The sequence below is a fragment of the Seriola dumerili genome, unplaced genomic scaffold (genome assembly GCF_002260705.1).
Source record: "Seriola dumerili isolate Sdu_G_001 unplaced genomic scaffold, Sdu_1.0 BDQW01000002.1, whole genome shotgun sequence".
NCBI classification, from domain to species: domain Eukaryota; kingdom Metazoa; phylum Chordata; class Actinopteri; order Carangiformes; family Carangidae; genus Seriola; species Seriola dumerili.
The window spans coordinates 1,811,298-1,835,729 of record NW_019174257.1 but is presented as its reverse complement, the minus strand read 5'-3'; the positions used below and the strand labels follow the sequence as shown (position 1 = coordinate 1,835,729).

The following is a 24,432-nucleotide window of genomic DNA, read 5'->3' as shown; positions in this document are numbered from 1 at the left end:
GAAACATCTGAACACCGTTAATGAAATGATGCTGCTCTTTGTCTCCAGAGCGCCCAGCAGTGTTCCTGAGGTCTCTGGAGGATGCAGTAGGCGAAGAGCAAGGGGAGGTCTGCCTGCAGTGTGAAATTTCCAAAGAGATGGTCACCCCTGTTTGGAGAAAGGATGGTATGGTCCTGACAGCTGATGATAAACATGAAATACTCCAGTTTGGGAAGTCCATGGCGCTGATTGTCCATTCACTGAGCAAGGATGATGCTGGACAGTACACCTGTGACCTGGGCACCAGCCATTCTAAGGCTAAAGTTACAGTACATGGTGAGGAGGAGGAAATATGTTGCTGGTTATTTGGGAAGAGCTCTATTCCTTGAAAATCAAGTGTTCTGCATACATAAAGATGTCTGTTAAGCTGTAACCTCAGATGACACTTGGATGCCATTCTGTTACAAAGATGTTAAATGACTCTGTGGTGTCAAGTGTTTCTCTCTCTGCAGCTTTGAGATCTGGTACACAGGTGGTACAGTTAAATATAAGTTCCACTGATAAGATATATTTACTGTAATAGAGCTACTGTGTTGTTATATTTATCTACAGATTTACACATCACAATTGTTCAACGTATAAAGACAACCTCAGTTCTGGAGGGTGAAAGCTGCACCTTTGAGTGTCTCCTCTCTCACGATCTCGATGATGAGCCTCTCTGGTCGATCAATGGCCAGGTGGTGGCCGCTGACAACCGTGTCCAGGTTATCAACAATGGCCGCAAGTATAAGATGACCATCAAAGATGCCTTACTTACTGACGCTGGAGACGTGGTCTTCACAATTAACGACCTCAGCTGTAGGACCATGCTTTTTGTAAAAGGTGAATACCTGGCTGTGTCAGATAAAATTATCAGCAATTTTAGTTAAGTTTGTATATGTGAGGATACATGTCTCTGCATTTTATTTTGAAAAGAGCAACTCTGTAGATGCATTTATACAAAAAATGCCTGAATGTGAGTGAACGCATTCCCCCTACTTTAGAGAAACCGATGCACATCTTCAGGGACCTGCTGAACGTCAAGGCAGTGCCAGGCGAGGACGCTGAGCTGAGCTGTGAAATCACCAAACCAGAGGCCACCATCCATTGGCTGAAAAATGGCCATCTAATCAGAAAGAGCCCTAAATATGAGATGAGTGTGGAGAAGAACTTGGCGCGGTTGGTGATCAAGAATACCACCATTAGAGACTCTGGGGAGTACTGCTGTGAGGCCGAAGGTGTTGCCTCTCGTGCCAAGCTGGAGATCAGAGGTAGGTGAGAGTATTCAAAATAAATGGTATCCGATAACAATGCAATGGAGTGTTCCTTACTGCACTGTTGTGCAAACCAGTGCTGCTCTCCGATGTCCCATTTTACAATGTAGGTCGGTAACTGCTGTACTCAGTGTGAAGGTTGACTCAATTTTCTGAACTTCACTATACCTCTCAGAACTCCAGCACACATTTGCAAGGGAGCTGAGGGAGACACGAGCAGAGGAAAAGGGTAAAGTGACCCTGGAGTGTGAGACCAGACGGCCAGCCAAGCGTGTGAAATGGCTGAAAGGAATGATGGACCTGAGGTCTGGTAGGAAGTACGTCATCAGGCAGAAGGGTGTGGTGCTGTCCCTGACCATCACCTGCCTGGAGAAGTCAGACACGGATGTTTACACATGTGATGTCGGTACCATGCAGAGCCGAGCACAGCTGACTGTGCAGGGTGAGACCATAGGGCAAGGGAACACTGGGCACTGCATCACTGTGGTTTTGTTGTGTTCATCTAAAGTCAGCTGGGGCCAAGTGGTAGCTGTGGGTGACACCAGGACAGATTTTTACATCAATTGTCAGCTCAGTGGTAGAAATTCTGGGATATATTATTAACTGAGTGATGAATTAATTTACAAAGTGAATACTGATGCAGTTGATACATGTTATATACTAACAATACTAACAGAACTGCCAACATATCGACAAATTGATACATGTCAGCACAATATCCTTAACATGGTTATAAATGCTAGTCTAAAAATAATGCAGGTTTTATCATTATTGAGTATAATACTCAATAAATAAACATTAAGGATGTTGGTTGAGGCTTCAAGTACCTACTCAATGTGATGTGTATTGGTTTTAAAGACTTTTCAATGTCTTCCATGTTTCATTTAGGCCAGAAGGTATTGATCCTGGATGAACTAGAGGATGTTGAGTGTCTAGAAGGTGACACGGTCACATTCAGATGTCGAATCTGTCCCAGTGACTACATCGGGGTCAGGTGGTACCTGGATGAGACTCTGCTGTACACCAATGAGCTCAATGAGATTCAGATGGTACCCGGAGGCTACCACACCCTCACGTTTAAGCAGCTTGCCCGCAAAGACACTGGCACCATTTCATTTTCAGCAGGGGACAAAAGATCGTACGCTTCACTACTGGTTAGAGGTGAGTCTTTGATCAGAGTTGTAATCTGTGCTTTTATGTCACGTTTCTTTTGGCCTTGATTTGGTTTCATCTCTTTCTGTTCCCAGAGAGGCGCCCCACCATCATTAAAGCACTGGAAGACTGTGAGGCTATTGAAGGAGGTGGTTTGGTTTTGTCCTGTGTGACCTCCAAGCCATGTCACATCCTCTGGTACAAAGATGGCTGCCTGATGTGGAGCTCCTCCAGATATTTTGCCAGTCGTTCCGGCTGTGAGGCTCGACTAACGATCCGGGAGGTCTGCAACAGTGATGCTGGGGTGTACGAGTGCAGCGCTGGATCTGTTACAACTAGGGCTGTTGTAACTGTCAAAGGTATGAATAGAAATCGGAAAGTCTATTGCTACAGGACTTTCATTGCTTTGGACTAGCACTGAATGACAAAGGTTTCTGAAAAAAAATATGAGTAATGGTGTACCCTCTTTTTTTTTTTTAGCCATCCCAGCAGAGTTCACTCAGCCTCTGAAAACTGTGGAGGCCAAAGAGGGAGAGACTGTAACCCTGACCTGTGAGTACTCTTTGCCTGGGGTCCAGTTCCACTGGAGGAAAGGTTTCGAGAGTATCAGGCCTGGAGACAAGTACATGATGAAACAGAGGAAGACAATCAACTCTCTAACCATCAAAGGCGTGAAGCCGGAGGACTCAGGAGAATATACCTGTCAGTGCCGAGATCACCGCACAACAGCAAGCATCAAAATACATGGTAAGACCCATTTAATTCATCTGTCATCACATTTTACCAAATCCTACTCAAAACTTTTGGTTCAATTTCAATTCAATTTCATGTTCAGTTTAATAAAATCATTATTTAAATGGCCGGTTTCAGTGGTGAAGCACTACATAACACGTTTTTCTCAGAGGGCTTAATCTGTTACACTTACACTGAAAGTCAATGAAGTATTTTTTGTGACTGACAACTTAATTGACATTGTGTTTAAAGGGATAGTGCAGATGATTTTGACATAAGGTGAAACTCACTTGGAATGATATTGTTGAATGCTGAATGCTAGTTTAGTTCCCATGTTGCAGCCGTGGTACAATATCACTGCAGATGAGCTAGACTTAACATCTTACAGTATGTCAGCATCTGAATTAGATTTGCCTATTAATTATATTGAAAATGTGTGTTGTGCCACCTCCTCTTTTTCCAGCTATTCCTATTTCATTCATACAACAACTGAAGAACATGCAAGCAGAGGAGGGCAACAATGTCATATTGCGCTGTGAGCTGTCCAAACCTGGAATACCAGTCGAATGGAGGAAAGGAGATGAGCTGCTGAAGAATGGGGTCAAGTACCAGATAAGGAAATGGGAAACCACATTGGAGCTTCTGATATGGAAGCCTGTGCCTCAGGACAGTGGGATCTACAGCTGTGTGTGTGCTGATCAGATGACATCTGCCACTGTCAAAATCACTGGTGGGAAGTAATTTATCAATAGACTGATTGATGAGTTTTAAATTTTAACAAATAAAGTTTATAATTCTAAATAATTATTTATCTAAATGTATGTTCATCCATGTCTCCCCAGCCCTCCCGGTCACTTTCAAGCAGAAGCTGAGGAATGTGCAGATCGAGGAGGGCAACACAGCGACTTTACGCTGTGAGCTGTCTAAACCTGGTCATACTGTGGAGTGGAGGAAGAGGGGGGATGAACTCATCAGGAATGGAGAGAAATATCACATTCGGCAGAGAGACTTGCTGATTGAATTGAGGATCTTTGATGTGACACCTGAGGACAGCAATATCTACACATGCATCTGTGGAAATATAGAGACCACTGCAACTCTGACTGTGAATGGTAGGTGTTAATTGTTTACATTATTTTTTTAGGTTTTTTAGATTATTTTTATCTGTTTACTTAAGGTTTGTTTTCCTTAGATTGATTGAAAGAGAACTGTAATTCCAAAGCAAAATTATATGCATACAGTTACTTGATTTCAAGGGCTGAAATGATTCTATTCCTTTCCATCACATGACTTTAATGTCGTCTTGTAGCTCTTCCCATCACCTTCAAGCAAAAGCTGAAGAACCTCCAAGTCGAGGAAGGACACAACATCACATTGTATTGTGAGATCTCTAAGCCTGGAGTCCCAGTGGAGTGGAGGCTCTCAGGAGATCTTCTGGAGAACGGAGAGAAGTACCAGATTAAGCAGAGGGCCTCTGCTCTGGAGTTGACTATCAGAGATACTGTGCCTGAAGACAGTGGTGTATACACCTGTGTGTGTAGAGAGCAGAAGACAAAGGCCACTGTTAAAGTTATTGGTAAGCTCAATGTGTGTGATGTGTGTGGTGATGGCAATCTGCTGCGTACTTGTTCACTTGTGTCAGTAGTATTGCCGGTATTCTGCTTTACATGTATAAACAGCATCTGTGTTTGGTTTAACAGCGGTTCCTGCCACATTTAAAGTGAGCCTGAAGAGCCAGGAGGCCGAAGAAGGGAACAGTGTGACGTTACGCTGTGAGTTGTCAAAGAAGGGAGTCCCATTGCAGTGGCAGAGAGAGGGCCAGGAGCTCTCTGAGGAGCTATCTCAAGGAAAGTATCAGATGAAAGTAGAAGGAAAGACAGCTCTGATGACCATCCTCAGTGTCCAACCAGAAGATGCAGGGAAGTACAGCTGCATCACAGGAGATGAGAAAACCACAGCTGAAATCAAAGTGAAACGTAAGTTTACAGCATGAAAAGACCTTATCATCACTCCAAAGGCAACTGCATAGTTACAGAACAGTTTTTCAGGTGTTGGTTTTGAACAGTGTTCTCAAAATTTCTAGTAATTCTTAATCTCATTAGATTATATAACAATACAAATATACATAAATTTACTATAATGTAAAGTCAAAAATCACATATCCATGATGCCAAAATGCACGGCTTATTTCCACAAGGAACAGCAGCATAAATATTTAGGTATCTGCTCCTCATATTGCAAAAACAAAATCCAAGGATTCAGTAGAAAAGCCCAAAGAGTCTTGAAGAGGGCTCTGCCTGGGCTCATAGAATTTGAGTTATAATTCCTTCATTCCTGGAGTAAGCAGAGAGAGCAGGGTGAATAAAGTTTCTTTTGTGTCTGCAACAGCACTTCCTGTGACATTCAAACGAGAGATCCAACGCCTGGTGGCGAGGGAAGGGGAGAGTGGAGTTTTCTGCTGTGAGCTCTCCAAACCTGCAGCTCCAGTGGAGTGGAGGAAAGGCAGAGTCATCCTGAAGCCTGGAGAGAAATATGAGATGAAGCAGGAGGGACGTCTCACTAAACTGGTCATCAACAACTTGGAGGAGAGCGATGCTGGGAAATACACCTGCAAGACTAAAGACAGCCAATCAACTGCTGAACTCACCGTACAAGGTGAGACAGGTTCTTGTCAGAAATTCTCTCTCAAACTTTTGATTCCTGATCTTGTAAAACATTTGTCTTTCTCCTTTTGTAAATTTTCCCAATGTATTCAACAGAATCACCTGAGCGCAGACGACAAAGAGGTCAGCTTCAAAATAGTACAATAAAAACAAAATAGACCCAGTAGGTGCTAGCACTGTGTGACCTCCATTCTGTACTGTAGTCTCACTAAACCTTAATGGAGAGTCTATTTTTGCCCATCTAGTCATCCATCTTGACAGCCTGACTATGGCTCATGTCATATGGGATGTTTAGACAATAGTTTGAATTTTGATCCGCAACTAAACTGTAGCATTAGTATTACATGTAGCATTAGTGTTTTTCATGTAAGTAATATTACATTTGATTTAACTAATCACTGATAACTGAATATAATTTAATCCATTATTATTAAATAATCTATAATGGATTGTATTATAATCCGTCATCAGTGTCCACTGTTCAATGTAAATATAATAGTTTGATTATGAGCATGACTTGTCTTGTAGGTATACCTGCCATGTTGCTTACATCACTGCTGCAACATGTCAGTGGAGTATTTATTCTGTTCATTGTTATGTTGACTGTTGTTACCATGTTATCATCCCTAGTTATTTTGAAGCAGGGGGAATTTAGAAGGGTCATTTTGTGTATTCATTCTCCATCCATTCTCATTTCCCTCTAGATTGTATCCTTGTGTTAGCTGTACCATGTGAAAAACCCTCATTTGGGGTTTATTGGCTAATCTCTAATGTGGTCATTCGAGCCATAGTATTTACTTCTTTAAGCTTTTCAGGAGGTTTTCACATTTGTTGTACAAGTGCTTAAACATTTTTTCTCATTCTCGATTGTTGACAGCTTTACCGCCAAGTTTCAAGCTGCCGCTAGTTAACCAGGAGGTGATGGAGGGGAACAGTGTGGTTCTGCGCTGTGAGCTCACCAAACCTGCCCCATCGGTGGAGTGGAGGAGAGGAGGTGAGCTGCTGAAGAATGGAGACAGGTACCAGATGAGGAAGAAGGACCTCCAGGTGGAGATGAAGATTGTGGACCTCAGTCTGGATGACACTGGAGATTATACCTGTATATGTGGAGAAGAGAGGACAACAGCTAGGATCATGGTGAATGGTGAGCACTGCATCCAACACAGCAGGGTGCATTTTGTTGCTTTAATGCTTTTGCAAGTACTCAAGGACGTCATGACCTGACAGTATGTCAAAAAAGTAAAATGTAAATGTGGCACATGTAAATGTTGCTGGTTTTAAAGTAAGGGTAAAAGTAAAGAGTAAAACGACATCAAGAACTAAATGCAAAATGGACAGTGTGGAGTTACTGAAGGAATTTCTGGGCCACATCTTGTTGTATAAATGTCCATATTTATAGTACAGTATACAGTGGGTACGGAAAGTATTCAGACCCCTTTAAATTTTTCACTCTTTGTTTCATTGCAGCCATTTGCTAAAATCAAAAAAGTTCATTTTTTTTCTCATTAATGTACACTCAGCAACCCATCTTGACAGAAAAAAACTGAAATGTAGAACTTTTTGCAAATTTATTAAAAAAGAAAAACTGAAATATCACATGGTCATAAGTATTCAGACCCTTTGCTGTGACACTCATATTTAACTCACATGCTGTCCATTTCTTCTGATCCTCCTTGAGATGGTTCTACTCCTTCATTGGAGTCCAGCTGTGTTTAATTAAACTGATTGGACTTGATTAGGAAAGGCACACACCTGTCTATATAAGACCTTACAGCTCACAGTGCATGTCAGAGCAAGTGAGAATCATGAGGTCGAAGGAACTGCCCAAGGAGCTCAGAGACAGAATTATGGCAAGGTGCAGATCTGGCCAAGGTTACAAAAGAATTTCTGCAGCACTCAAGGTTCCTAAGAGCACAGTGGCCTCCATAATCCTTAAATGGAAGAAGTTTGAGACGACCAGAACTCTTCCTAGACCTGGCCGTCCAGCCAAACTGAGCAATCGTGGGAGAAGAGCCTTGGTGAGAGAGGTAAAGAAGAACCCAAAGATCACTGTGGCTGAGCTCCAGAGATGCAGTAGGGAGATGGGAGAAAGTTCCACAAAGTCAACTATCACTGCAGCCCTCCACCAGTTGGGGCTTTATGGCAGAGTGGCCCGACGGAAGCCTCTCCTCAGTGCAAGACATATGAAAGCCCGCATAGAGTTTGCCAAAAAACACATGAAGGACTCCCAGACTATGAGAAATAAGATTCTCTGGTCTGATGAGACCAAGATTGAACTTTTTGGCGTTAATTCTAAGCGGTATGTGTGGAGAAAACCATGCACCGCTCATCACCTGCCCAATACAATCCCAACAGTGAAACATGGTGGTGGCAGCATCATGCTATGGGGGTGTTTTTCAGCTGCAGGGACAGAACAACTGGTTGCAATTGAAGGAAAGATGAATGCGGCCAAGTACAGAGATATCCTGGAAGAAAACCTCTTCCAGAGGGCTCTGGACCTCAGACTGGGCCGAAGGTTCACCTTCCAACAAGACAATGACCCTAAGCACACACCTAAAATAAGAAAGGAGTGGCTTCAGAACAGCTCTGTGACCATTCTTGACTGGCCCAGCCAGAGCCCTGACCTAAACTCAATTGAGCATCTCTGGAGAGACCTGAAAATGGCTGTCCACCAACGTTCACCATCCAACCTGACAGAGCTGGAGAGGATCTGCAAGGAAGAATGGCAGAGGATCCCCAAATCCAGGTGTGAAAAACTTGTTGCATCATTCCCAAGAAGACTCATGGCATTACTAGCTCAAAAGGGTGCTTCTACTCAATACTGAGCAAAGGGTCTGAATACTTATGACCATGTGATATTTCAGTTTCTTTTTTAATAAATTTGCAAAAATGTCTACATTTCTGTTTTTTTTCTGTCAAGATGGGGTGCTGAGTTTACATTGAGAAATAAAATGAACTTTTTTTATTTTAGCAAATGGCTGCAATGAAACAAAGGGTGAAAAATTTAAAGGGGTCTGAATACTTTCCGTACCCACTGTATATACTGTATATCTATATAGTATACACTGAATAGGATTTGACTCTGAAATATGGACTATATCAGTACAGCAGGGTGATATAACAAGTTGGTATTGTGTTAGCACAATTGAAGTACAGTTCAGCTCATTATTTAAGAATTTTGAAGACTAATATGAAACACAAAGTTCTCTGAAAGTTGTCTTCGGCTGTTTTCATTTTGGTGATATCTTTCCCATTACAGTATGGTTTCTGTTGTCACCTCTTTCTTGATAGCTTTTGCATTTCTCTGTCTCTGGTTTTCTTTTTTTTCTTTTTCTTTTTTTTTTGCTGCTAACGTTACAGTTCTTTTCTCATTAACTCCAAAGAAAACAGCGGTGATGCTGCAGATACAAAATGTGAGATGTAAAATGTGTCAATGGAAAAAGAGGAAATTGTGAAAACTTTCATGAACTACATGTAATTTACTGTAACTTTGACTTATCCGCCAGGAACAGAGAGTGGCAAAACAGATATTTATCGACATGTTTTCAGTCATTTTAATGCTTGTCTCGTGGACCTCTCCAGAACGGCCCATCAAATTCCTTCAAGAACTGAAAAATATTCAGGTGCAGGAGGGCAATGTGGTGAGTCTCTGCTGTGAGCTCTCCAAACCTGACACTCCCGTGCAGTGGAAGAAAGGAGACAATGTGTTGACCGGCGGAGAGAAATACCAGATGAAGCAGAACGGCTCCACACTGGAGCTCCTCATCAGGAAAAGCCAGCCTGAGGACAGTGGCACATACAGCTGTGTTTGTGAAGACATAAAAACTACTGCCACCATCATCATCACTGGTTAGAGGCGTTCTACGCTATCACTATGTAACAAAACATACTTTGGTAATTTTCACATTTTATACTGCACTTTTCCATGTCTTTCTGATGTATCACTCCTCAGCGATCCCGGTGACCTTCAAGCAGAAGCTGAAGAACCAGGAAGCTGTGGAGGAGGGCAGTGTGACGCTGCGCTGTGAGCTTTCTAAGCCAGGAGTCCCAGTGGAGTGGAGGAGAGATGCTCAACTTCTGATAGAGGGAGAAAAATATCAGATGAAGCAAGAGGGCAGGGTGGCCGAGATGCTGATTAAAAATTTAACTCTCACAGACACTGCAGAGTACTGTTGTTTTGCTGGCACTGTTGTGACCTCAGCTGACATCAAAGTAAGAGGTATGCTTCACTACACCTGACACAGATGAAAAATAACAGGGAATGACAGTGTTCATGTGCTGATTTTGTGTCTTAACCACAGTGATATAGGCTTGGTATTCCATATGACGAACACAGCAGATCTATTAAGAAATCTGCTTAATGTTGTTGTTTGTTTTTTTCTCAGAGCTCCCTGTAACATTTAAACAAGAGGTTGAGACTTTGGAAGTGAAGGAAGGGGAGAGTGGAGTTTTCTGCTGTGAGCTCTCCAAACCTGGAGCTCCAGTGGACTGGAGGAAAGGCAGAGTCATCCTCAAACCTGGATACAAATATGAGATGAAACAAGAGGGACGTCTCACAAAACTGATCATCAACAATGTGGAGGAGAGCGATGCTGGGAAATACACCTGCAAGACCAAAGACAGCCAATCAACTGCTGAGCTCAGCGTCAAGGGTAGGACAGAGATCTTACACCGAAACCATGATTAATAATTAATAATAACTCCTATGAATTAACTGGGCATTCTCAAAACATCCCCTTGCAGCTCCTCCCATCACGTTCAAGACGAAGTTAAGGAACCTGCAGGTGGAGGAGGAGAACAGCCTGACATTGAGCTGTGAGTTATCTAAGCCTGGCCTTTCTGTGGAGTGGAGGAAAGGAGAAGAGCTTCTGAAGAATAATTTCAAGTACCAGATTAAAAACCGAAACAGTGTCATGGAGCTGACCGTCAAAAACGCACAGCTGGAGGACAGTGGTGTCTACAGCTGTATCTATGGTGATGCCAAGACCGCAGCCAACGTCACCATTACATGTAAGGGAAGACTGTAAATACAAGCATGTTTGTGTATTTTTTGCATTCTTTTTAGAAATTCTGGCAATTTTGACAGAAATTTTGATTTGTGATTATGTAGATTTTAAAAGTATGTATTTGAATTTAAAAAGGAGTAAAAGTAGAACAATATTGTCTTTAAAGTAAAATAGTAAAAGATACAACCCTACCCAAGCAGTGGGAATTTTCTTGATCTCTTTTATTATTGAATTATGTATGTCTCTTATACCGGTTTTCACTGTATAAAAATTGCCTTTTGTATCTGCTCTCAAAACACAACGTGAACTTTGATTTTTCACCCCAAACTCACAGCTATTCCCCTCACCTTTAAAATGGGTCTGAAGAACCAGGAGGCCCCTGAAGGAGGCATCGTGACCCTTCGCTGTGAACTGTCCAGGGCCGGGGTGCCTGTGCAGTGGTGGAAGTCAGAGGACCAGCTCTATCATGGAGGGAGGTATCAGATGATGCTGAGAGGGAAGGTAGCAGAGATGCACATCAAAAACATCCAGCCAGAGGATGTTGGAGAGTACAGCTGTGTCTTTGGAGGGCAGAGGACAGTGGCTGAAGTGAACGTGAGAGGTATTTGACATGCTTGCGTTTTTTGTTTCTCACACCAAGCCACTGTTAACCCATGGTTCTGGTTCTGTATGACTCCTCAGGCTAAATATAAACTTTGTATTCAAACCAGTTCCACATGAGTTGTCTGACTTAATTGCATTTACTCAACATTTGCCAAACCCTGATCATAACCACTGATTAATTAGATCACATCTTGTTTCCTCAATAAGCAGATGATTCCATTGTTTCTATTATACTTGAGTTAAAATTCCACTTTTTGTAACACATTATCTCCTATCTGTCTCTCATCAGCGGCAGCAGGTGTGTTCTTTGAGAAGGAACTGGAGAACCAAGTGGTAATGGAGGGGAAACCTGTGCTGCTGTCTTGTGAAGTTACCAGTGCTAATGTCCCTGTTACTTGGAAGAAGGACAACATTGTGGTAGAAGAAGGAGGACGGTGCATTTTAAAGAAAAAAGGCCCCACGCACTCTCTGGAGATCAAGAAATTACTTCTGGAGGATGCTGGAGAGTACTGCTGTAGCACCAGAGGCAAGAAGACCACTGCCAAGCTGACTGTGAGGGGTATGTGGATACTACAGTGGAATTTCATCTATCATGTACTGATACATTTGGCTAATTCATTTACTTTCAAAGAAATGTGGCATGAAAATAACCGACAGGCCGTTCTCAGCTAAGTTCATGTACATATATCAGATTCAATCTCTAAAAAGCCAGCTGTATCTAGCTCCTTCCTCCTCCACAGAGCGCGTGCGGATTGTTACAGAGCTGCAAGACATAACGGTGACGGCGGGAGAGGACGCGGCGTTTGTGTGTGAGCTGAGCCACTCGGACGTGAGTGAAGGTGTCTGGTGGCTCGGTTCCAGCCCACTGCAAAGGAACGAGATGAACCAGATGATGTGCCAGGGTCGCCAGCACCGACTGGTCCTCACCATGACAACACCTGAGGAGACGGGCACCGTGGCATTTGTGATTGGGGATGAGAGGACCTCTGCATGTCTGCTAGTGGTCCCTAAGCCCAAAGGTGAGCAGAAACATAAGAGATATAGGGTAGAAAGATATTTGATATTAATACCAGCTTCCACAGCTTACAGTCAGTTGTTACATAATGAATGAGAAACCCAACACTTATCAAGTACAATCTTGATGCTGCATTTGTTACAAACATAGTGTATCTCCTTTATTTTATGTTATTGTTATCATAAATTGGCATGTGATTTCAAATTCCAGTTTTATTTGAGGAAAAGCCTGAAGACGTTGTGCTTACGGAGGGAGAGACGGCCACTTTGTCCTGCACAATCTCCGACTATACCTCACCAGTTACCTGGACACGCAACCATATACCCCTCTGCAATGGTGATAAATATGAGTTGCGTAAGGAGGGAAAAGTCAACCTGCTACTTATCCATGATGTGGATCCCCTGGATACTGGCATATACTCCTGTGATACAGGAGATGTGCAAAGCAGTGCCAAGCTTACTGTAACAGGTAAAAATGCAAATATTTTTGCTTTTGATGTTACATTTCTGATTAACAAGATGCAGATACTGTAAAATTTTACTTGTTACCTTCTGTCTTCCCTTGGAATGCTAATTGTTGTACCTGCTTTCTTTGAACATTGATTAGATTTGTCAAATTATACTATGAAATGTTCTTATATCACCAAATGTCTCCAACTCTTATTCCTAGAGCTCCCTCCATTCTTCCAGGAAGAATTGCAGAATACGGAAGTTGAGGAGGGAGGTTTGGCCTCTCTGTACTGTGAGCTGTCTAAACTTGGAGTGCCAATTCAATGGAAGAAGAACAGACTGCCGCTAAGAGCCAGCAGGAAATATGAGATGAAGCAGGACGGCTGCCTCCTCCAGCTGCACATCAAGGAGCTCAAACTTGAGGACAGTGGCAGCTACACATGTCAAGCAGGAAGTGCAGAGACCACTGCAACTGTGACAGTGAAAGGTGTGTGAAGTTGGATATGTGCATGGCAGGGAGTGGACTTTCTGAACTCTTTACATTTTCCAACATAGCAGTTCCCGCCTAGATGTTCCCAAATGTAACTTTATCACTGTACATTTTGGTGTCAGTACACAGCCCACATACTAGTGTCAAGTACAGTAACTTTCAATTACTTTCCTATGATTGTCTGAACCTGCCTGAAATGTAAATACTGCATGTACCCTTATGCTAAAATAGTAAGATAACAAATGACCATTCTGCCTTTTTGTGTGACAACTCAAACATAAAGATGTTTCATTTTTCTCCCGCTCAACCCTTTTTTTCCAGAGCTCCCTCCATACTTCAAGAAACAATTAAGACGCATGGAGGCTGAGGAGGGAGGTTCAGCCTCCCTCTCTTGTGAGCTGTCTAAACCTGGAGTATCAGTGCAGTGGAAGAAGAACAGACTGCCACTCAGAGAAAGCAGGAAGTATGAGATGAAGCAGGACGGCTGCTTCCTTCAGCTCGACATCAAGGAGCTCAAACCTGAGGACAGTGGCTGTTACACATGTCAGTCAGGAGGTGCAGAGACCACTGCAACTGTGACAGTGAAAGGTGTGTGAATTTGGAGATTTACATGGCAAATGTGACCGTGTCAGTAACATCTGAATCATAGAAATAGTTCTTATGATAATCTAAACTTACTGACGATCAGAATAATTTGATATTATTTGGACCAAACACTACTCATCTATCGCATAAGTAGACTATAAAAACATTAACATGATGTATACTACTTATTTGGTCACTCCAACCCTCTTATCTTTCCCAGAGCTCCCACCATTTTTCAAAGAGGAACTGCAGAATGTGAAGGAAGAAGAGGGAGGTTCAGTTTCCCTGTGCTGTGAGGTGTCCAAACCTGGGCTGTCAGTGCAATGGAAGAAGAATAAGCTGCCTCTAAGACCCAGCAGGAAATATGAGATGAAGCAGGATGCCTGCCTCCTCCAGCTGCACATCAAGGAGCTCAAACCTGAGGACAGTGGCAGCTACACATGTCAAGCAGGAAGTGCAGAGACCACTGCAACTGTGACAGTGAAAGGTGTGTGAATTTGGAAATGTGATACATTTTTGCAATGTCAGCAAATTGTTAATCTAATCTAAACTTCAAACAACAGCAAAAATCATGTGTCTATCACTGATATTTTTTTTTTTACAGCACCTTATTTAGCCTGATTTTGAGAATGTCTAAAATGCTATTTCTGTTATGCTAAAACATCCCACTCAGTTACTCCCTAAACACTTGACATTTCCCAGAGCTCCTGCCATTTTTCAAACAAGAATTGCACAATGTGGAGGCTGAGGAGGGAGGTTCAGTCTCCGTGTCCTGTGAGGTGTCTAAACCTGGGCTGTCAGTGCAATGGAAGAAGAACAGACTGCAACTGAGAGCCAGCAGGAAGTATGAGATGCAGCAGGACGGCTGCTTCCTCCAGCTCCACATCAAGGAGCTCAAACCTGAGGACAGTGGCAGCTACACATGTCAGTCAGGAACTGCAGAGACCACTGCAACGGTGACAGTGAAAGGTGTGTGAATTTGGATCATTCTGACTATATCAGAACATTTTAGTGTTACAGCTTCATGCACTTTATTGTACAAAACTTCCATGTTCTCTCTGATCTCCCTAGTAGTCATTATGTTAACCTACCTATAGGTAGTCTTAAAAAATATATAAAAAGTTATTACAAATGCTGTCCTGATGAGGTTTCAAGCATTGTTCCCTTTACATTATAGATCCATAATGTTGTTTTTCTTGCCCATTTTCCCAGAGCTCGCTCCATTCTTCAAGAAAGAATTAAGATGTGTGGAGGCTGAGGAGGGAGGTTCAGCCTCCCTGTCCTGTGAGGTGCAATGGAAGAAGAATAAGCTTCCACTGAGAGCAAACAGGAAGTATGAGATAAAACAAGATGGCTGCCTCCTCCAATTGCACATCATGGAGCTCAAACCTGAGGATAGTGGCAGCTACACATGTCAAGCAGGAAGTGCAGAGACTACTGCAACTGTGACAGTGAAAGGTGTGTGAATTTGCCAGTGAACAATGTAGTGTTTGCTCTGTATGCTTTTAACCACGTAACAAAACTGAATGTTCATTGTAAGTTGATCAAAAGTCTTTAACAATTACATCTCAGGCTTTTTATTGTCCAATTTCACTTAGGATGTATAATTTTTGAAAATATTTTCCAATCCATATCTATTTTCGCAGAAGTTGCTCCATTCTTCAACAAAGAATTACAAGGTATAGAGGGTGAGGAGGGAGCTACAGCCTCTCTGTTCTGTGAGGTGTCTAAACCTGGGGTGCCAGTTCAGTGGAAAAAGAACAGACTGCCACTGAGAGCCAGCAGGAAGTACGAAATGAAGCAAGATGGCTGCTCCCTCCAGCTGCACATTAAGGAGCTCAAACTTGAGGACAGTGGCAGCTACACTTGTCAAACAGGAAGTGCAGAGACCACTGCAACTTTGACAGTGAAAGGTGCTTTGTTGCTGTTGTGGTGTATTCACTGAAAGTTTTTAGTATTCCACCTCTTAAGCTCTTGATGATAGGAGGGTATCCTTTTTCAAAATTTAAAACTACTTAAATGTGATAGTTTGAACTGTTTGGAACACACAAAATTTTCCTGAGTAGCAAGCAAAATCAATACATGAAAACTGAATATATTTTCAGATCTTATTTGGCACTTTATCTGGCGTCTTAAATAATGTTTTTGTCTGCTTTGTACCACCTACCTAGAGCTTGCTCCATTCTTCCACAAGGAATTGCAAAATGTGGAGGCTGAGGAGGGAGGTGCAGCCTCCCTGCACTGTGAGCTGTCTAAGCCAGGAGTGTCGGTTCACTGGAGGAAGAACAAGCTGCCACTGAGAGCCAACAAGAAGTATGAAATGAAACAAGATGGCTGCTTCTTCCAGCTCTACATCAGGGAGCTTAAACCTGAGGACAGTGGGAGCTACACATGTCAAGTAGGAAGTGCAGAGACCACTGCATCTGTGACAGTGAAAGGTGTGTAAATTTGGCAATGTGCAAAGCAAACTTTACTATTTCACACACTCGAGCCACAGAAAAGTAATGTTATTGTCAGTGGCTAAGTACTGTCTTGAGTTGACTGAACTTTCTGAGACTTATTATAAGTTGTAACAAAGCAATTAAAGGACATGCAGGTAGACACATATGCTAATGTCTTGGGCACTATTTCTCTTTTGGTAAAGACATTTTCCTCCTCTTTATGACATTGTTTCACAGAGCTCCCCCCATTCTTCAAGAAGGACTTACAAAGTATGGACGCTGAGGAGGGAGGATCAGCTCCCCTGTGCTGTGAGGTGTCTAAACCTGGGCTGTCAGTGCAATGGAAGAAGAACAGACTGTTACTGAGAGCCAGCAGGAAGTATGAGATGAAACAAGATGGCTGCTTCATCCAGCTACACATTAAGGAGCTCAATCCTGAGGACAGTGGCTGCTACACATGTCAAGCAGGAAGTGCAGAGACCACTGCAACTGTGACAGTGAAAGGTGTGTGTGCGTATGGTTGTTGTGGGCGTATACATGGGAAATTTTGTTGTATTACTCTCAAATTCTCACTGATAGAGGTTATACTTTTTCAGATACTTGTATGATTGTATGAACTCACTGTATTTTCCATTGTAGCACACTCTACCTATTAGGCACATACAGTATGTAAGCTAAATCAGTGTCTCAAATAATGTTTTTGCTGTGTTCTGCCCCACCTACCTAGAGCTCATTCCATTCTTCAAGAAAGAACTAAAAAATGTGGAGGCTGAGGAGGGAGAGGCAGCCTCCCTGTCCTGTGAGCTGTCTAAGCCTGGAGTGTCAGTGCAATGGAAGAAGAATAAGCTTCCACTGAGAGCAAACAGGAAGTATGAGATAAAACAAGATGGCTGCCTCCACCAGCTGCACATCAAGGAGCTCAAATCTGAGGATAGTGGCAGCTACACATGTCAAGTAGGAAGTGCAGAGACCTTTGCAATGGTGGCAGTGAAAGGTGGGTGAATCTTGATACCTGAGTTACAGTTACAGTTAAAGAAACACACGTTTATTCATTTTCTTTTTCTTCAACTTCCACCACACATAAATAAGTTGTCAACATTTTTTTCTCATTCTTTTGCCTAGCACTACAATCTGCTCCACCAAACACAGAGCCTCCCACAATATTACCTCGGGTAAAGGGTGCTGTCTCTAAAACAACTCCTAGTCCCGAGAGTGAGGAGCCTGGCCTCCCAGAGGCCAAACCTGTTCCTCCAGAGCCCAAAAAGAGATCTCATAGGAAAGCATCTATTACAAATTCAGAAAAAGATGAGGAGCCAGTATTGCACCTAAAGCAGTCTGTGCTGAAGGAAAATAATAAAGACCAAAAAGGAACCCAACCTGTAAAGCCTATGGAGAAAGACTTTGATGTTGTACAGAACATAACACAACTGGAGAGTGAGGGCTACAAGAAAGCCGATAACTCAGTGAGATTACTAGAGCAGGATGACAGGATTGACAGGAAGGTCAAAGAGCCAGGGAGGTCTATGGAAACAGAAAATGAAGTTTTCCTGGAGAAGCAACAAGGAAGGAATTTGGAGGAAATGGTTAAAGCTGACCTTAAAGTAAGTCAATCAGAGAGGGTTCTGGGTGACACTGTGGCTGAACAACAGAGATTAAAACAAGCAGGAAAGCCCTCAGAGAAAACAAGTGAAATTCAGGAGAAGGTGAAACATCCTGGGACGCTTCTGCGGAAGAACAGTGAGGATGAAAAATGGCCTGTTGAAGCACTAGAAAAGTCAAGTGGAAAAGAAACAATAAAGGAACATGTAAAGTCTACAGTAAAGGAAGGTGCAGCAGGCATGATGGAAGAGGAACCTTTAAAACCACCAGTAAGATCTAAAGGAAAGACAATGGAGGGGAAGCAACCAATAAAGCATATTTTAAGAGAACCTGAGGAGTTAATTACCCAAGCATTAAAGACTACAGTAAATGGCTCTGAGGAAGACCATAAACAGAGAGACTATGTGAGACAACAAGTGTCCACAGAGGCAGAGAGGGGGAAAAAGCCACTCAAGCAAGTGCTGTCAGTAGAGCAACCAGAAAAACCTTCAGAAAGAGAGGCAGAATTTACCCCTCCAAAACCACCTGTGAGGATAAAAGGTAAAACAAAAGGGGGAATGGAAAAACAATTATCACGGGATACAGAAACAGATCAAGAAGGACAAGAGCTGACAGGAGGTGTGGTGAAAACAACGGATGATCAGCCAGTAAAACAGTCAATAAGGTCTGTGGGAAAAGAGGATAAAGAGAAACCCAGACTTGAGAGGAAACATTCAGTAACAACAGACAGTGAGATAGCTGAGAAAATAAGGCAGCCTGTGAAAGCTGCAGAGAAAGATGCAAACACCAAACAGCTGATCAAACAACCAGTAAAACCCATGAGAAAAGAACCTGAAGTTGACCAGGAAATTAAACTGGCAGTTGAGCCAATGAGAAGGAAGGAAGAAAAACAGACGAAGATGACAGAAGATGTTCCCCTTCTGTATATTTCTGAAGACGAAACTTTCTCAGAGGCTTTGACGGAAATACCAGGGAAGGTCCACCCAACTGGCTCTTGTAATGAGGGGTCAACTCAACCCTCTGGTCTTCCACCAGAGATTGACATCAGCATTGAGGATGAACCACAAATGCAAGAGGCAGCAGTCAAGATCCAGGCTGCCTTTAAAGGCTACAAAACCCGCAAAGACATGCGACCTGTCTTTAAAGAGGTTTTTAAGAACCAGAGTGCAGATCTTCATGGTACAATTACTCTAGTGTGTGTTGTAGAAGGAAAACCCAGCACAGTGCGCTGGCTGAAAAACGGCCAACAAATCACTAATGACCAGCGCTGCCGTACTGAGACTACAGAGAAGGGCGTGTGCACACTGGTGATCAAAAACCTTACCACCAGTGACGGTGGAATCTATACCTGTGAGGTGGTGAATAAGTTTGGTGTGACCTCCTACAATGGAAACGTAACGGTAGTACAGCCTCAGCAGGCTGCTCCGACAGCCCAGAAGCCTGTGCACCCACCCCTTGCAGCCATAACTCCTCTGCAACTTGCCCCACCAAGGCCTGAGGTCCAGGCCAAAACACAGACTCTGAATCTTCCTCAGACTCAAGCACAGATACCCACTTCAGCTACAGATGCTGCAAACTATGTAGAAAGTGTGAGTGTCTCTCTGTGGGAGGCCTACAACCTGACGGAGCTGACTGCACAGATGACTCTGGAAGAGAGGAGACGATCATCACTCATTGCTGCCAGCTCCAGTGAGTAACTCGCTTATATACCGGGTGTGATGACAAAACATATGGATTTGCTTGGTCATATATTTACAGTATAGTGCATATGATTTTGTGCTTTCAACAGTGTCAAGTCCCTCTGATTATGACACGGCTCTGGATATAATGGAACCTGTTGAAACTGTTCCTGCTGTTTCAAGGTCAGAGTGCAGAAGAAAAGATTTGTTTATCTGAATTTCAGTGCAAAATTGGTCTTTTGTTCTCATGAAAATACCCAAAATATATTTTTATATTGTCACAGGGAAGTACCAAAACCACAAGATCAAGTATCTGCGAAGGACAATAAAGAAGAGATAGCTGCTCCACAACCTCCTAAGAAACTATTAAAGGTCAAAGGTAAGCTATGTTGATTTTGTTCATTGTTGTTTTTCACCTTTCCATTACTAGTTCTCTACTTTCCTGTCAGGTAATACCAGAGCTTTCTTCCTCTATAATCTGTAGGAGCTCATGAAGGCAGAATGAGGACACCATCTCCAAAGCACCATCGTGCCCACACACCCTTAGCAAGTACGGTATCTGGATCAGAGTCAGAGGGGGAAGAGGATAGCAGAGAGGTACTTTTTGCGTATTTTGCTCTAGCATGGATGTATTTATGGACTTATTCTATCTGCTCTATAAATATTAATGTAACAAATGTGATTCAATAAAGTCAAAATCTGACAAAGTAATATTACACATTTAATTTTTTAAGCCGTAAATTATGTAATTTTTGTCCCCCTCAGACATTTGAAATGTATGTGGCTCGAGCTGACTGCAGTCCTAACAGTGGAAATAAGAACAGTTTCATCCTGAAGGAGGGCCAGTTTGTAGAGGTCCTGGATTCTGTTCATCCTGACAGATGGCTGGTGAGGACCAAACCCACCAAAACCAACCCTGCTCGACAGGGATGGGTGTGTCCAGCCTACCTGGAAAAGAAGAGAAAGGTAGGATGTATAGATCCGGATGTTTTTTCTCCAATGCTGAATAAACATGTTACATTAACCATTTAGGTTTGCTTAAGATAAGACTTAAGATAATAAATACATGACTGTTGTTTCGAACAGGAAACCTTCCCACAAATGAGAGCACCTCAAGAGGATCTTGATGGAATAGGGTCTACAGGAGAAGAATATCGGAGAGCTATGAGGTCTGTTATTCTGCAATTATATGTTGACATAAAAAAAAAAAATTGGGAGGAACGTCACCAGACAGTTTATTTTTTATTAGGATTTAGGATTAGATTTAGAATTTTATTGAAATTTTATTGAAATGCATTATGATTGGTTACATGTATTTGGACAATTACATTTGGATATTTTATGATAATGGAGACTGAATTTGTTCTAATTGCAAATTTCAGAGGAAAACTGCAAAAAACTAATACTGCTGAGCCATGTCCAGTCTGAATGAAAGTCCTTCTTTCTTTAGCCAACTGATCCAAGGCCTGATTGACGGAGAGGAGGAGTTTGTAAAGGAGATGAAGATGTTCACCTCTCACCAGCTAAATTATCTGGACTCTAGTTGCCACGTCCCCATTAACATCCTCAACCAGAGAGAGATCATTTTCAGGAATATCAAGGACATTGTCTTTCTGCATGAGAGGTAACACACACACACACACACACACACACACACACACACACACACACACACACACACACACAGAAATGTATTGCACTTCTACTATATTGTATGTAATTCATTCTATTTTTTTCTCAATCGTTACTTCTTGATTTTGATGTTTTCAGTGTCAAGCATTGTCTTTTTTAAATTTTTTTTCCTGACACTGCCTCTCACTTCTCTCACTCCAGGTGCGTCCTTCCTGGTCTGAGAGGCTGTGCCACAGACGATGATGTGGCCATGCATCTGATCAAGCACACTGAGGACTTTGAAAAGTATCTTCACTACATGGTGGGACAAGCTCAAGCTGAAGCCTGCGTCACCGACAAGGCTACCCAGCAATATTTCAAAGTATTGACAAAATCTGTTTGGATTTAAACATAAACCTTTAACATGAATATTGTGGAAACTAAGGTGCTGAGTAGCAGCATTGTTGCACGTATCTAATGTTCTTTATTTCTTTAATATGTTGCTCATTACACTTCAGGAGTTAGCAGAATCTGGTAAGCCTGACGCACCTGTCATGGATGTCCTTACCTTCCTCCAGCGACCAGTGGAGAGGATTCAAACCTACCAGGCTTTACTCAAGGTCAGCATACAGTTTCATTTACAAATTTGTGTAGAATTCCACAGACTAAACTTTTTTGACAAAATTTTGTTTGATTCTTTATTGTGCCCCTCACAATCAAACAGGAATATTGTAGAGAACCAGGAATATTTGTATCTTGGATATTTATTTCAACTAAACATATTTAACGAGCTCCGCTTGTTCTGCTGTTGCACACGTGGCAGTGTCTTCTTGAAAATTTGTCACCTGATTGCCTGGGATGTAAATGAAAAACATTTTTTTGGCAGGAGTTTATCAAGAACAAAGCCAAAGGTGGTCAGAGCTGCTGTCTGTTAGAGGATGCCTTCTCTACGGTGTCCTGTCTGCCCTGGAGGTCTGACAACCTGCATCAAGTGTCCCTCATCGAGAACTACCCAGCTCCTCTAACTGCCCTGGGCGAGCCTGTGCGACAGGTACCTACAGACGACTGACATGTTTTCATTATAAACTCCGAGTTAGGCTGACATATGGTCATCGTATGGTCTTCACTTGCCTTCTTCCCTCCAGGGAGTCTTCACAGTGTGGGAGGAATCTCCAGAAATTAAGACGGCCTCTAGAGGGCATCAGAGACAAGTCTTTCTCTTCAAGGAATGTATCGTACTGTGTAAACTGAAAAGGGACACTCGCATGAACAGTGACACCTACACCTTCAAGAACAAAATGAAGGTAGCATCTATGCTCCTGTTTTCCTACTAAATCTACTTGTGTTTGTGGGGCAATACAAAAAAGAAACTGTTTAATATCATAGCTTTTCACACTCCATAATGATTACTGTAGCACAGTTTACTCTGATTTCTTTTTCCACATTTTGACCTCACCATCCTTCTCACTTGTCTCTGTCATCTTTGCTTTTGTTATCTGCTCAGCTGAATGATGTGGAAATAAAGGAGACTGTGGGTGGAGATGAAAAGTCTTGGGGGTTGTGGCATGAGCACAGGGGCTCAATGCGTAGGTACACACTGCAGGGCCGCTCCACGCTGGTTAAACTGCCCTGGCTCAAAGACCTGAAGGAGCTCCAGCAACGCTCCAGTCTGCCCACTAACAGTAAGTCAAAGTGAACACCAGGTGAAGTTTGACATTGAATTATAAGAAATAAACAAATATTTTCCTATTTATTTTAAATTTATGTTTTTATCTTAAAATGACAATGGCAGCAACAGGATGACATTAACTGAACATTGTCACAGACGGTCACAAAACTTTTGTGGCATAATATGGCAAATATTTTCACCAAATGCTTTGTGTGTAATTTCTGTATTTGTGTGTGCGTCAACAGGCCCACCAGTGTTTGAGTCACTGTTGTCTGACTGCACAACAAAGATAGGGCAGACAATTAAACTGACATGCAAGGTCACAGGATCACCCAAACCAGTGGTCAGCTGGCTCAAAGGTCTGGAAATGCTTTCTAAAATATAAATAATAAAATAGTCATGTAAATTCTTTACTTTTAATGTATCAGAGTAGGTTTTGCTGAGCATGTGTAGCAAAAAACAGCAAGTCATGGTTTCACAGTTAAAATATCTGATGTCTGCTTCTCAGATGGCCTTCCTCTGGAGGATGACCCCCGTCACATCATCACAGCGGACCGGTCTGGAACCTGCAGTGTCATCCTGGACAATCTCACTGCAGAGGACTCTGGACAGTATACATGTTACGCTACCAGCTCCATGGGCACTGCTGGTACTCTGGCTAAGGTTGTGGTGCAGGGTGAGTCTGTGGATGAGCCTGGGTCACTTCAGTAGTTCGTTACCATACAGCGATATGTGTGTTTGTAGATGAATGCCTTACATGCAACACCTACACTGTCACAAAGGAACACAGGACAGATGACGGACCTCATATTTTTTTTCATCATATTAGCATATCTACAACTACAAGCACAAATACTGCCACTACTTCTACTACTGCTCTTACTTCTATATTATTACTAGTACTACTACTATTAATAGTAGAGTTACAATGACCTCTACAACTACTAGAGCTAGTAATAATTCTACTACTTGTACAACTGCTATTATGCAACTCTTGCTACTACTGGTGCCATTGTAATTACAATTGTCACACTTACTACTATTGTTATTATTACTACTATAATTGCTACTGTAGTTTCTAAAACTTGTCTTACTACTGCTGTATTTACTACTAATAATATTACTGTGAATACATTCACTGCTGCAGGCTGATTTACTGGTCACTTCTATTGCTAATTCCTCTGCTACTACTATTGCTGCTTTGACTGCTGATCCTTCTAATATTGTCATTACCCCACTACTAAAACTGCCATTATTGGCCTGTTTCTAATTATAGGGACACAGGTGACAATTTAATGTATTTTTTCTTCTCTCTAGCTCCACCCAGATTTGTGAGTCGGCTGGAGAGTGCTTGTCTAATAGAAGGAGAGGACATCCAGTTCTCTTGTTCCACACTCAGTACTCCTTTACCACGAATCAGGTATGGCGAGAAAAAAAGCAAAGATG

The 24,432-nt window shown here is 42.4% G+C and overlaps 1 protein-coding gene across 1 annotated transcript in view; it reads left to right on the top strand.

The window, feature by feature from the left end:
- LOC111233166 (obscurin-like) overlaps positions 1-24,432 on the top strand; it is a 40,080-nt gene that overhangs the window by 3,703 nt on the left and 11,945 nt on the right. Inside the window, exons 9-49 of the mRNA XM_022760958.1 lie at positions 49-315; positions 592-861; positions 1,023-1,289; positions 1,468-1,734; positions 2,181-2,453; positions 2,540-2,803; positions 2,925-3,191; positions 3,640-3,846; positions 4,019-4,288; positions 4,486-4,752; positions 4,877-5,152; positions 5,565-5,831; positions 6,717-6,983; positions 9,422-9,649; positions 9,792-10,058; positions 10,225-10,491; positions 10,583-10,849; positions 11,180-11,446; positions 11,738-12,007; positions 12,189-12,467; positions 13,133-13,399; positions 13,724-13,990; positions 14,208-14,474; positions 14,789-14,956; positions 16,159-16,425; positions 16,666-16,932; positions 17,156-17,422; positions 17,551-18,165; positions 19,063-19,716; positions 20,191-20,303; positions 20,472-20,672; positions 20,793-20,875; positions 21,157-21,330; positions 21,540-21,699; positions 21,836-21,937; positions 22,204-22,368; positions 22,463-22,621; positions 22,822-22,999; positions 23,232-23,345; positions 23,495-23,662; positions 24,304-24,406. Coding sequence (XP_022616679.1) covers positions 49-315; positions 592-861; positions 1,023-1,289; positions 1,468-1,734; positions 2,181-2,453; positions 2,540-2,803; positions 2,925-3,191; positions 3,640-3,846; positions 4,019-4,288; positions 4,486-4,752; positions 4,877-5,152; positions 5,565-5,831; positions 6,717-6,983; positions 9,422-9,649; positions 9,792-10,058; positions 10,225-10,491; positions 10,583-10,849; positions 11,180-11,446; positions 11,738-12,007; positions 12,189-12,467; positions 13,133-13,399; positions 13,724-13,990; positions 14,208-14,474; positions 14,789-14,956; positions 16,159-16,425; positions 16,666-16,932; positions 17,156-17,422; positions 17,551-18,165; positions 19,063-19,716; positions 20,191-20,303; positions 20,472-20,672; positions 20,793-20,875; positions 21,157-21,330; positions 21,540-21,699; positions 21,836-21,937; positions 22,204-22,368; positions 22,463-22,621; positions 22,822-22,999; positions 23,232-23,345; positions 23,495-23,662; positions 24,304-24,406 — 10,033 coding nt within the window. The remainder of the gene's footprint in view (positions 1-48; positions 316-591; positions 862-1,022; positions 1,290-1,467; positions 1,735-2,180; positions 2,454-2,539; positions 2,804-2,924; positions 3,192-3,639; positions 3,847-4,018; positions 4,289-4,485; positions 4,753-4,876; positions 5,153-5,564; positions 5,832-6,716; positions 6,984-9,421; positions 9,650-9,791; positions 10,059-10,224; positions 10,492-10,582; positions 10,850-11,179; positions 11,447-11,737; positions 12,008-12,188; positions 12,468-13,132; positions 13,400-13,723; positions 13,991-14,207; positions 14,475-14,788; positions 14,957-16,158; positions 16,426-16,665; positions 16,933-17,155; positions 17,423-17,550; positions 18,166-19,062; positions 19,717-20,190; positions 20,304-20,471; positions 20,673-20,792; positions 20,876-21,156; positions 21,331-21,539; positions 21,700-21,835; positions 21,938-22,203; positions 22,369-22,462; positions 22,622-22,821; positions 23,000-23,231; positions 23,346-23,494; positions 23,663-24,303; positions 24,407-24,432) is intronic.